Source organism: Oncorhynchus keta, chromosome 25, assembly GCF_023373465.1.
Source record: "Oncorhynchus keta strain PuntledgeMale-10-30-2019 chromosome 25, Oket_V2, whole genome shotgun sequence".
Lineage (NCBI taxonomy): Eukaryota > Metazoa > Chordata > Actinopteri > Salmoniformes > Salmonidae > Oncorhynchus > Oncorhynchus keta.
Window position 1 is genome coordinate 15,045,893 of NC_068445.1, and position 13,180 is coordinate 15,059,072.

General features: G+C 44.3%; 1 protein-coding gene across 1 annotated transcript in view; it reads right to left on the reverse strand.

Moving 5' to 3' along the window:
* si:dkeyp-14d3.1 (transmembrane protein 132C) overlaps window positions 1-13,180 on the reverse strand; it is a 231,085-nt gene that overhangs the window by 121,861 nt on the left and 96,044 nt on the right. The window contains exon 3 of the mRNA XM_035735887.1: window positions 5,680-5,823. Within this exon, the coding sequence (XP_035591780.1) occupies window positions 5,680-5,823 (144 nt within the window). The remainder of the gene's footprint in view (window positions 1-5,679; window positions 5,824-13,180) is intronic.

Consider the following 13,180-nt stretch of genomic DNA (forward strand, 5'->3'; position numbering starts at 1 on the left):
CATGAACCAATGGGCCAGGGAGATCACATGCAAACTTCAATATGTCAATCTGTCCTCTGGCTCACAATGCAGCCTGGCCCACATTTACTGTTTAAGGCACAAATTAATTCCAACAACAATGTTCAGTGTCACACACAAGCTATTGAATCAATAATGAGCATGGGAGCTGAAATCAGAATGACTCATTGATATGGATTTGTGTAACCATGATGGGTGACACACATCCTCATTGGTTCTTTGGTTTAATGGTAGTTATTACCTCCTGATTTCTGCAAACATTGTGTCACATTGTGTAAACATTGTGACACACCAGGATATGTTGTTCAATCTCCATATTGTTTACTTTGCCAGGTAACAGAAGTAGAAAGAGCACTGTGCTACTCAGGTGTAATCTACAGTGATTCGTGTAATCACCAGCGTGTCAAAAGACATTGTAGACCCCATATCAGCTCTTTCTCAAGGAGGGCTGATTCCCTGCATAACACACCATCTCTGCCTTGACAAAAACCCAGCAGTAAAGAGCTCTGAGGTGACTGGCTGCAGCAGAGAAGAACAGCATTGATCACATGTCATTCCAATTGTGAGAGAAGCATATAAATCGAGCAGCGGAGACTCAATTATACATTGGTGTAAAGGTCAATGAGCCTCCTCTGAGGCTGCATGAATGAAGGCCATGGGAAAAAGAGCAGCTTCATTATTAAGGGTGTTATCATTAGGACAGTCCTGTTAACAGCCAACTCTGGGCTTAATGTAATAGACCCATTTCATGTCTGCCTTGATTTATGCTACAATAAGCATATTGCATGCTGCTCATTCTCTGCTGTTGTTACAGTGCTATTGTAGAGGCCTTGATGGTCCCTTCCCTCTGGGATACAGTGTTGAGAGACCCACAGGAGAAATGGGCTTTAGGGGTTATGGATATGGCATATACATTTAAAGATATGCTTTTCTTTTCAACCACATGTTTCCAATTTAAACACACATAATCTGGAATCCAAATGCAATCATAATGTGTTAGAAAATGAGTGATGGGTGAGGGAAATGTAAAAGAAGACATGCTTGAGTCCTACACTCTACTCAATCATGTAAGTGTCAATCTCAGTCTGGGTGACAGTGTCTCTTCACTGAGGGATAGGAACGGGCTATAATGACTGAGCTAGTTCTGTGAGGAGCCTGTTACCGCTCTACATGAGGTCTCTCCCAATGGCCAGTGGGGGATTAATGAAGCTGGTTCCACCTGAGGGGATATCCATCTGGACTGAGACAGTCTTCATTAACTTGGGCCAGACATGGCACTTTTACTGAGAAGAGAAGCGTCCACTTAGACTGGGTTATGACATGCTGAGGAAGCAGGACTGCTGTTGTTTTAAATGTGTTGCTGGTCTTTAATGGCACTGGCGGTGAATATCCAATCTCCCAGAGTGCTCTTTTAGCTGATATCAGGTGCATGTAACGGTTCTGTGCGTTTCTATAGGAGCTTATTCTGGTATTTCTGTGACATGTACTGAATTAGACAAAAAATCTGCAACTGAAAAAGCCCACTCTATGAAATTATGTGTTTTCTCATAATAAAATAAAATCGTATTTGTCACATGTGCCGAATACAACAGGGTTAGTTAGACCTTAGAGTGAAATGCTTACTTACAAGCCCTTAACCAACAATGCAGTTTTAAGAAAATACCCCCTAAAAAGTAAGAAATAAAAGTATCAAATATTTCAAAAGCAGCAGTAAAATAACAATAGCGAGGCTATATGCAGGTGGTCCAGAGTCAATTTGCGGGGGCACCGGTTAGTCTAGGTAATTTGTATATGTACATGTAGGTAGAGTTGTTAAAGTGACAATGCATAGATAATAAGAGAGAGTAGCAGCAGCGTAGAAGGGGGGGGGGCAATGCAAATAGTCTGGGTAGCCATTTGATTAGAGGTTCAGGACTTGGGCTGTGCCGTGGCGGAGATCTTTGTGGGCTATACTCAGCCTTGTCTCAGGATGGTGGGTTGGTGGTTGAAGATATCCCTCTAGTGGTGTGGGGGCTGTGCTTTGGCAAAGTGGGTGGGGTTATATCCTTCCTGTTTGGCCCTGTCCGGGGGTGTCCTCGGATGGGGCCACAGTGTCTCCTGTCCCCTCCTGTCTCAGCCTCCAGTATTTATGCTGCAGTAGTTTGTGTCGGGGGGCTAGGGTCAGTTTGTTATATCTGGAGTACTTCTCCTGTCCTTTTCGGTGTCCTGTGTGAATCTAAGTGTGCGTTCTCTAATTCTCTCCTTCTTTCTTTCTCTCTCTCGGAGGACCTGAGCCCTAGGACCATGCCCCAGGACTACCTGACCTGATGACTCCTTGCTGTCCCCAGTCCACCTGGCCATGCTGCTGCTCCAGTTTCAACTGTTCTGCCTTACTATTATTCGACCATGCTGGTCATTTATGAACATTTGAACATCTTGGCCATGTTCTGTTATAATCTCCACCCGGCACAGCCAGAAGAGGACTGGCCACCCCACATATGCTCTCTCTAATTCTCTCTTTCTTTCTCTCTCTCAGAGGACCTGAGTCCTAGGATCGTGCCCCAGGACTACCTGACATGATGACTCCTTGCTGTCCCCGGTCCACCTGACTGTGCTGCTGCTCCAGTTTCAACTGTTCTGCCTTGTTATTATTCGACCATGCTGGTCATTTATGAACATTTGAACATCTTGGCCATGTTCTGTTATAATCTCCACCCGGCACAGCCAGAAGAGGACTGGCCACCCCACATTGCCTGGTTCCTCTCTAGGTTTCTTCCTAGGTTTTGGCCTTTCTAGGGAGTTTTTCCTAGCCACCGTGCTTCTACACCTGCATTGCTTGCTGTTTGGGGTTTTAGGCTGGGTTTCTGTACAGCACTTTGAGATATCAGCTGATGTACGAAGGGCTATATAAATACATTTGATTTGATTTGATTTATGACTTGGGGGTAGAAGCTGTTTAGAAGCCTCTTGGACCTAGACTTGGCACTCTGGTACCGCTTGCTGTGCGGTAGAAGAGAGAACAGTCTATGACTAGGGTGGTTGGAGTCTTCGACAATTTTTAGGGCCTTCCTCTGACACCGCATGGTATAGAGGTCATGGATAGTAGGAAGCTTGGCCATGGTGATTTACTGGGCCGTACGCACTACCCTCTGTTGTGCCTTGCGGTCAGAGGCCGAGCAGTTGCCATACCAGGCAGTGATGCAACCCGTCAGGATGCTCTCGATGGTGCAGCTGTAGAACCTGTTGAGGATCTGAGGACCCATGGCAAATCTTTTCAGTCTCCAAAATAGGTTTTGTCGTGCCCGCTTCACGACTGTCTTGGTATGCTTAGACCATGTTAGTTTGTTGGTGATGTGTCCTCTTCACGACTGTCTTGGTATGCTTGGACCATGTTAGTTTGTTGGTGATGTGGACACCAAGGGACTTGAAGCTCTCAACCTGCTCCACTACAGCCCCGTCAAGGAGAATGTGGGCGTGCTCGGCCCTATTTTTGTGTCATCGGCAAACTTAAAGATAGTGTTGGAGTCGTCTCTGGTCATGCAGTCATGAGTGAGCAGGGAGTACAAGAGGGGACTGAGGGGCTCGCGTGTTGAGGATCAGCGTGGCAGATGTGTTGTTACCTACCCTTACCACCAAAGGTGGTAGAAGTTGGCACATTATTATGTTGAGTTAGCAGTTGTGTCTTGGCGAATGAAGTCCGATTCTGTTCATTAGAACAAATTAATGTACAGACATAGGATCTTAATTTGAGAAATGTAGTATTCAATCATTGACTCATTATATTAGTTTCAATCAATCTAAATGTACCTGAATTTAAATGAAATTGTCACCATTCCTGATATTGTGACTCCGTTAACTCACATATAATATTCCCTTTAATACACCATAGAAAAGAGTCAACAACAACATGCCTGCTGCTGCTGGGCATAAAAATAGTTCATAAACACAAGGTTAAAGGTGCTAGTAAACAGGTAATAACGTGGGTAATCAAATTCCCACTGGTAAAAGAACTGGAGATTGACCTGCAGTATTCACATCCACTCCTTGTGGATGGAGGAAAAGAGAGAACAGGGGAGGGAGAAACGGAGAAGAAACATTACAGTCAGTGTGAGCCTGAGAAATTGCATGACAGCTCAAAAAATGAGATGGCTTTGTCTAATCCCTCCAAAGGGGTTCCAGTGAAAAGACTTGGAGTGGGCAGGGGGGTGGAGGGGTTGAGGGACAATACAGAAAAATGTATCATAGGTGTATATTATAGCCACGGCTGGGCTTCTTGGGGCTTCTTTATGGGGTGACTTGGACAGCTGGGGGATTAGGGAGAAGAAGTCCACCCGACACAGCCCGACAGGATAGCCAGGATTAGACAGAATATGCTCGCTCTTGTCTCTGACTCCCTCACTTAAATCAATAAATACAGATTTAACTACGCACTCATGTGAGAGACACTCAGCCCATGGTGGTGGTGCTGAGACAGAGCGCTGAGAGTGTTGTCACTGCGCTGCGGGTTTTCATTTTTTCCTTTCAATTAAGCCCTACACAACCAGGTGAGGGGAGTTCTTTACTAATTAGTGACCTAAATTCATCAATCAAGTACAAGGGAGGAGCAAAAACCCTCAGACACTCAGCCCTCCGTGGAATGAGATTGACATGTGTGTACACAACACTTGCTAGTCAGTGTTGTAGTACTTCTCAGGACCATGTAGGGGTAACTCTCAAGATTATTATACAACAGGCCTGAACATTCAAAGTCTCTAGACTCCTCGAGGTTGGAATCGCGATCCCTCTTCTCCTCTTTTGAGCTCTCTCCATTGGACTAACCAAAGTAACCAAGGGTTACTGCCCTAATATAAAATTTTTTGGAATTGTTTTATACAACACTTCAAAAAAGAACACTTCAAAATGAAACAGAATTACATTTAAAAGGCTCAACTCAAACAGCCTCAGGGCATACTTTGAATTGAATTTCACAGAGTCAAACTCTTAAGTCTTGTATTTCTTTAAAAGTAAGTAGTCAGTGGAATGATGCTGATGGACTTAATACGCAGAGCTTTCCAACCTCCCAATCATTCTCTAATCCGTAAAATTACACCTGTCACTAGAAAGTTAGATTTATTAGCCCAACTTCCTGATCCATGGAAGAAAACCATTAGGACACACAAAGGGCCTGGATCAGAACTTAATTAACACAAGCAGCAACCTTTTTCGCATCCCGGGAATCCGTTTCCTATTTACTAGATTAATTTAAGTACGTAATACAGATAGGAAATGACCAAAACAACTTGAAGTCTATTTCAGTTGGGGAAATGAATATGCTAATTAAAAGAGAGCTGGAGATGGGCTGTTAACCTCTTCCTTGCTGGAGGAACAACCACAGAGATTATGCTTCACTCCAGCCAACACTGTGATATTTACAGTTTACAATTGGCTCATTCATCCCCCTCCTCTCCCCTGTAACTATTCCCCAGGTCTTTACTGCAAATGGGAATGTGTTCTCAGTCAACTTACCTGGTAAAATAAAGGATACATTTAAAAAATATATATATATATATATATTGGAGTCAAGAGTTATAAGGCAGCGGTCCTTCAGGGGAAGGTTGTAGATGGTTGTGGGAAGGTCGTAGATGGTTGTGCGTACAGTATACAAGTGATGTCCAGTGGGGAGATCCAGTATTGCTAACTGACCTTTGTTCGTAGCTGGACTCTTTCCTGCGGCAATGGAGGGTGACCACCCTGTGCCCCTCGCTCCTCACATCCTGGCTCACCATCCACAGGGTGGGGTTGCTGGGCCGGGCACCCAGAAACGCCATGCCCTCTTTCAATTTGACCCTAGGGAGGTAGAAACAACACACACATAGGCTCAGGACGAGAGAGTGATAGATAGCAGTGCAGCATGGGTTGGTTAAACATGTGGCTATATCAAACAGATCTTTCAGGTATTGAATCATTGAATGCATCCATCTGAACCTGCTTCAAACAGCTGATGCCAGACAGACCATGACGTCTTCACTATAGAAATACACAAAACAGGATCAGATGGTTTCAAATTCCTTTCTCTCAATATGTGTCTCATCTATCTTATTTTATTCCTATAACAGGTTTTTTTCTTAATCAAAAAGGGGCTTAGGTTGTGGGCATGACAGGGGGTGTTTTCATGGAGATGTGTTAAATGTTTGCAGTTTTAAAGCAAATTTCAAGTGATTTTACATATTACACATTCTGCCATTTGGCCAATATCGTACAATTCTATGCATTTTATCATGGCTAATCCTGTGTTATTTTGCTCAAACGCAATAGCAAAATGTATACTAAATACATTTTCAATTCCCCCAGACTGTGTAGCTTTTATTTTGGTGATTGTTAGTTGTCAAAGATTATATTATAGAAAAATATATAGATCCATTATCTTTTCTACATATTTTATATCTGGTTTTAGTCATTTTTAAGTGTTTTTACATCTAAAAAAATATATATACAGTACCAGTCAAAAGTTTGGAGTTCTCTTTATTTGTAGAATAATAGTAAAGACATCAAAATAATGAAATAAGACATATGCAATCATGTAGTAACTAAACTAGATTCTTCAAATTAGTCACCCTTCATGACAGCTGTGCACACTCTTGGCATTCTCTCAACCAGCTTCATGAGGTAGTCACCTGGAATACATTTCAATTAACAGGTGTGCCTTGTTAAAAGTTAAATAGTGGAATTTCTTTCCTTTTTAATGCATTTAAGCCAATCAGTTGTGTTGTGACAAGGTAGCGGTGGTATACAGAAGATATTTGGTAAAAGACCAATATGGACTTGGTAAAAGACAAATATGGACTTGGTAAAAGACCAAGTCCATATTATGACAAGAACAGCTCAAATAAGCAAAGAGAAATGACAGTCCATCAGACTTTAAGACATGAAGGTTAGTCAATCCGGAACATTTCAAGAACTTTCAAAGTTTTTTCAAGTGCAGTCGCAAAAACCATCAAGCTCTACGATGAACCTGGCTCTCATGAAGACCGCCACAGGAAAGGAAGACCCAGAGTTACCTCTACTGCAGAGGATATGTTCATTAGATTTACCAGCCTCAGAAATTGCAGCCCAAATAAATTCTTCACAGAGTTCAAGTAACAGACATCTCAACATCAACTGTTCAGAGGAGACTGCGTGAATCAGGCCTTCATGGTCGAATTGCTGCAAAAGAAATGTGCGGTTCCTACTGTGAAGCATGGAGGTGGTGTGATGGTGCTTTGTTGGTGACATTGATTTATTTAAAATAAGGCACACTTAACCAGCATGGCTACCACAGCATTCTGTAGCAATACGCCATCCCATCTGGTTTGCGCTTAGTGGGACTATAATTTGTTTTTCAACACCTCCAGGCTGTGTACTGTAAGGGCTATTTGCCAAGAAGGAGACTGATGTAGTGCTGCATCAGATGACCTGGCCTCCAGAATCACCTGACCCTAACCCAATTGAGATGGTTTGGGATGAGTTGGACCAGAGAGTGAAGGAAAAGCAGGCCACAAGTGCTCTGCATATGTGAGAACTCCTTCCAGACTGTTGGAAAAGCATTCCAGGTTAAGTCATTTGAGAGAATGCCAAGAGGCTGCAAAGCTGTCATCACGTCTAAGGGTGATTACTTTGAATAATCTAAAAAAAAATACATTTAGATTTGTTTACTACATGATTCCATATGTGCTATTTCGTAGTTTTGATGTCTTCACTATTATACAATGTAGAAAATAGTAAAAATAAAGAAACAATTGAATTGTCACACTGGAGACAGGCACAGGAATACACAATAGTTTTTTTTTAATACACCCAAAACAAACACGTATACAAAAACACGCAGCATAACTGTGGCACCAACGCATAGGTACTCACACGACCACCACACATGGGAACAATAACCGACAAAGACAGAGGGAACAGAGGGAACATATATAACATACTAATCAGGGGAAATGGGAACCAGGTGTGTGGCAACAGATACTTTGGATATTCCTGCAGTCAGCATCACAATTGCACACCCCAAAAACTTGAGACATCTGTGGCATTGTGTTGTGTGACAAAACTGCACATTTTAGAGTGGCCTTTTATTGTCCCCAGCTCATGGTACACCTGTGTAATGATCATGCTCTTTAATCAGCTTTTTGATATGCCACACCTGTCAGGTGGATGGTTTATATTGGCAAAGGAGAACTACTCACAAACAGGGATGTAAAGAAATGTGTGCACAAAATTTCAGAGAAATAAACTTTGGGGGCGTGTCGAAAATTTCTGAATCCATAAAGGCCAGAAGGAAAGATGTTCAGTGACTGTAGCAAATTACAGTAGCCAATGTCCTTGGCACAAAAGAAAAAGTGATTATGTTCAAAGGGAAAATCTGCAATTGAAAAGCTCTGTCTTTAGTGCATTCACTGCACATAGAGCAGTGTAGTTTAAAAGGGGAAAATGAGGGCAAGAAATTAAAAAGATTGCCTTTCTTTACATTATGAATAAGGCTGAGGCAGTGTAGTGCAGTCAGGAACAACCACCCATTGCCTCTCACACCCTCCCAACACCAAAACCCTTCCAACACTACACACCTCCCCAACACCACACACCTCCTCAACACCACAAACCTTCCCAACACCACACACCTCCCCAATACCACATACCACACACGTCCCCAACACCACACACCTCCCCAACAGCACACACCTTCCAACACCACACATCCTCCCAACACCACAAACCTTCCCAATACTGCACACATTCCAACACTGTCCAACACCACACATCTTCCAACACCGTCCAACACTACACACCTTCCCAACACCACACACCTTCCCAACACCACACACCTTCGCAACACCACACACCTTCGCAACAACGCACACCTTCCAACACCATCCAACACCACACACCCTCCCAACACCACAAACCTTCCCAACACCACAAACCTTCCCAACACCATACACCTTCCCAATGTAACGGCGTTCGTCAGTTGAAGGAGAAGCGGACCAAATTGCAGCATGGTGGTTACTCATGTTCTTTAATGAAAGTGAACGAGACATGAAATAACTTATAATATTACAAAACAACAAACGGAACGAGAAAACCTATACAGCCTGTCTGGTGAACAACTACACAGAGACAGGAACAATCACCCACGAAAACACTCACAGAATATGGCTGCCAAAATATGGTTCCCAATCAGAGACAACGAGAATCACCTGACTCTGATTGAGAACCGCCTCAGGCAGCCATATACTACGTCGACGCCCCACAAAACCCCAAGACAAAAAACACACCACAATAACCAATGTCACACCCTGGCCTGACCAAATATATAAAGAAAACACAAAATACTAAGACCAAGGCGTGACACCCAACACCACAAACCTTCCCAACACCACAAACCTTCCCAACACCACAAACCTTCCCAACACCACAGACCTTCTAACACCGTCCAACACCACACACCCTCCCAACACCACAAACCTCCCAACACCACAAACCTTCCCAACACCACACACCTTCCAAACATCACACACCTTCCCAATACCGCACACATTCCAACACCGTCCAACACTTGACTGCTGACATGCAAAACATTTTGGGACTGTATCAACAGTGGACTAATGAAAAAAATATCAACATATTATTTTGTTAAATTTCCCTTTAAATAAGGCTGATTCGCCTCCCGAGTGGCACGGTGGTCTAAGGCACTACATCACAGTACTAGAGGCGTCACTACAGATCCGGGTTCAATCCCAGGCTGTGTCGCAGCCAGCCGCGACCGGGAGACCCATAAGGCGGCACACAATTGGCCCAGCGCCGTCGGGGTTAGGGGAGGGTTTGGCCGACCGGGATGTCCTTGTCCCATCGCGCTCTAGTGACTCCTTGTGGCGGCCTGGGTGCATGCACGCTGACTGTGGTCGCCAGCTGTACAGTGTTTCCTCCGACACATTGGCTTCTGGGTTAAGCGAGTAGTGTGTCAAGAAGCAGTGTGGCTTTGTGGGGTTGTGTTTCGGAGGACGTATGGCTCTCATCCTTTGCCTCTCCCGAGTCTGTACAGGAGTTGCAGCATTGGGCCAAGACTGTAACTACCAATTGGATATCACAAAATTGGGGAGAGAAAAAAGGGGTAAAATGTACAAAAATAAATAAATAAGGCTGATTCTCAAACAAGGGAGGGACCAGACCCAGCCCAAAGACCTGCAGAAGTGAGAGACTGTAGAGAAAGCAGCAAACAGGATATGTCTATAGGAGACTGATAATGTAGTGGCATTGGTGAGACTTTGTTGTCAGATTAAAGTGAGTTTTGACCATAATAACCCTATTTTACTGATCCTTTGTGCCTTGAGACCCTGTCTAGTATAGCAGCTGCCCACTACCACAACAGCAGTAAGAAACATATTATATCACCAGACACATATGCAATGACAAGACCCTCACTGGCCAGTCAAAAGGAATACTTTGATGTGAAATCTTATTAGCATGTGACAGGAACAATGATTGGAGCGGGGGATCCGTAATAAGACAGCAGCACAGATGGTATGGTGTGCTTCCACTCTCTACAGGATTGGGGATGCACTCCAGGGCTAATGCTCACTCAGAATGCATGGCTGCGTGTTACTTTCTAGAAATTTGAGGTCTCTTGACCAGCTGGTTTGTTCTCTTGGATGTTCGTGTGGGCATCAGGCTCCCTTTGGATGTAGAACAGTGAAGCCCGACAGATAAGCCTAATGTGACAGGATCATATGAAAAAGAGAGTCGAACATCATGTTATACTTGAAAGCTTAAGATGAAGCAAACCCACTGAATGCCATACCCACTGAATGCTCAATTTGAATTAATTAAGCTAATATTTCAGGTAAACATGTTCATCTAATGTGGCATTCGCCTCGCACACATTTTAGAGATGCTTAATACACTATAGAGGTACGTTCCAAGGTCTCTGTCTGTCCGTCCGTCCGTCCGTCCGTCCGTCCCCCTCTCTCTCTCTCTCTCTCTCTCTCTCTCTCTCTCTCTCTCTCTCTCTCTCTCTGTGCATGCTGGGTGTTTTTGGAGTTTGAGTGTTTGGTGTGGAAAGCTCTATCCTAACTAACTTTCTTGATTCTATTCTTTTCTTTACATGTTATTTTCTATGGTGGAGGGTTAATAATTTGTTTTTAGCGGTATCCAAAGTTTCTTTTTCAAAGTTAGGGTGGAAGAGGACAGAGTAACGTTCCGGGGGTTGCAAGGTATAGTGTGCGCAATGGCTTCTCAGCCTAGTGCGCAGAGACGCTGTCGATACAGCATGGTTTCAGGTGTGTTCCTGAGAACGGAGTTAAGGTGGAGGAGGTTCTGCTCGCGGTCGGTGAACAGGTAGGAGCTGAGTTTATACATTCTGCTTCTAGAATGAACAAGGCTGTGGTTGTGTTCATGAAAAGGGCTAATTTGGTCGGTAGGCTAATTGCTAGCGGAATATTTGTAAGGGATGTGTTGGTGTCAATTTCACCTCTCTCTACCCCTTCAACAAGAGTTGTAGTGGCAAATTTGCCTCCGTTTATTACGGATGATCAAATTAGGAAAGAGCTGAGTCGTTTTGGTAAGTTTGCTAGCGGTTTCCGTGTACTGTCAGCAGGTTTTCAGGCAGATGCCGTTAAGCACATTGTTTCATTCAGGAGGCAAGTGTTTATGTTTCTGAACAATAATGAGCAACAGCTAAATGTGCATTTTAAAGTGAGGCATGGGGAAGGGCTCTATGCAGGTTTTGCCAGCACAGATAGTCTACGGTGTTTTGAATGTGGGGATTTGGGGCACAAGAGCTTTGCGTGCCCACATAAAGGCCATAGACAAGGGGAGGGTACGAGCGCAAGGGGTAAATCGAGGTGAAAATGCAGGGGTAAGGAGATGCAGACAGCAGAGGCTGGGCCTAGTCAGTCTAGAGATGGTGGTGTAGATGAGGCTGGGTCTAGTCAGGCTAGAGATGGTGGAGAAGCAGAGGCTGGGTCTAGTCAGGCTAGAGATGGTGGGGTAGCTGAGGCTGGGCCTAGACATGCTATGGAGGGTGGTATAGCTGAGGCTGGCCCTAGTCATGCTATGGAGGGTGTTGTAGCTGAGGCTGGCCCTAGTCATGCTATGGAGGGTGTTGTAGCTGAGGCTGGCCCTAGTCATGCTATGGAGGGTGGTGCAGATGATACTGCGTCTAGTCAGGTTATTCTAGTGGATGAGGAGAGTATAGTGGGGAAGTGTAAGAGATTGGGGGAGGAGGAGGAGGGTGTCAAGAGGAAAAAGAAAAAGGGTGTGGACAAAGGCACCATGGAAATGTTGCCTGTTGCTGTGGGTGAGGCCCTAACCAGAGAGAAAGGGCAGGTGGTCAGGGTGGGAGATAGAGAAGAGGAGGAAAGTGAGTCTGAGGAAGAGGATGAGGAGGTATTTTTTTCAGACTCCTCTTCAATTGGCCCGGAGCTGACAGCCAGTCAACCAGAGGGGTCTAAGTACACGTTGAGAGAACTGACAAGGTTCCTGAATGAGACTAAGGGGAAAAAAGTTAATCTTGAGGCTTTTTTCCTGATCCTAGAAAGTTTGTAAGATCAGTACAACATGCTATGAGAAATGAGGGGCATGGTGTCCTCTCACCCAAGAAACGGTTTAGGTTGAGGAAGTGGGTCACAACAGTGCGTAAAGGTTTACCTTCAGACACTGTTTAAATGTTTAATTTCTTACTGACACTGGGGCTTTTTGAGCTTTGCTATTGGTCTATTTCTCTGCTGGCTTTTCTCCCACTTCTTATGGAGACTCTTCGGGTAGGCTCGCTCAATATAAATGGCGCCAGAGATGCGGGAAAGAGGAGTGTGTTGAGTGAATATGTAAAACATAAACAAGTACAGGTGTTGTTTCTGCAGGAGACGCATAGTGATGTGGTGAATGAAGTTGATTGGGGGCTCTGGTGGAAAGGGGCAAGTGTGTTGAGCCATGGGACAAATCTTAGTGCAGGGGTGGCAGTCCTTTTTGCACCGGGTCTGGCTGTAAAATTTGCTCCTCAAAGGAGGTGTGTAGGGGGTAGGTTGCTTGTTGTTAAAGCAGAAATTAACAACATGTGTTTTGTCTTTATAAATGTGTATGCGCCTAACACAGGGAGAGAAAGAGGGGTTCTATTTGGGAGTCTTAGACAGGAACTCTCACAAGTAGCGCCTGAGGAGACGCTGGTGATCGGAGG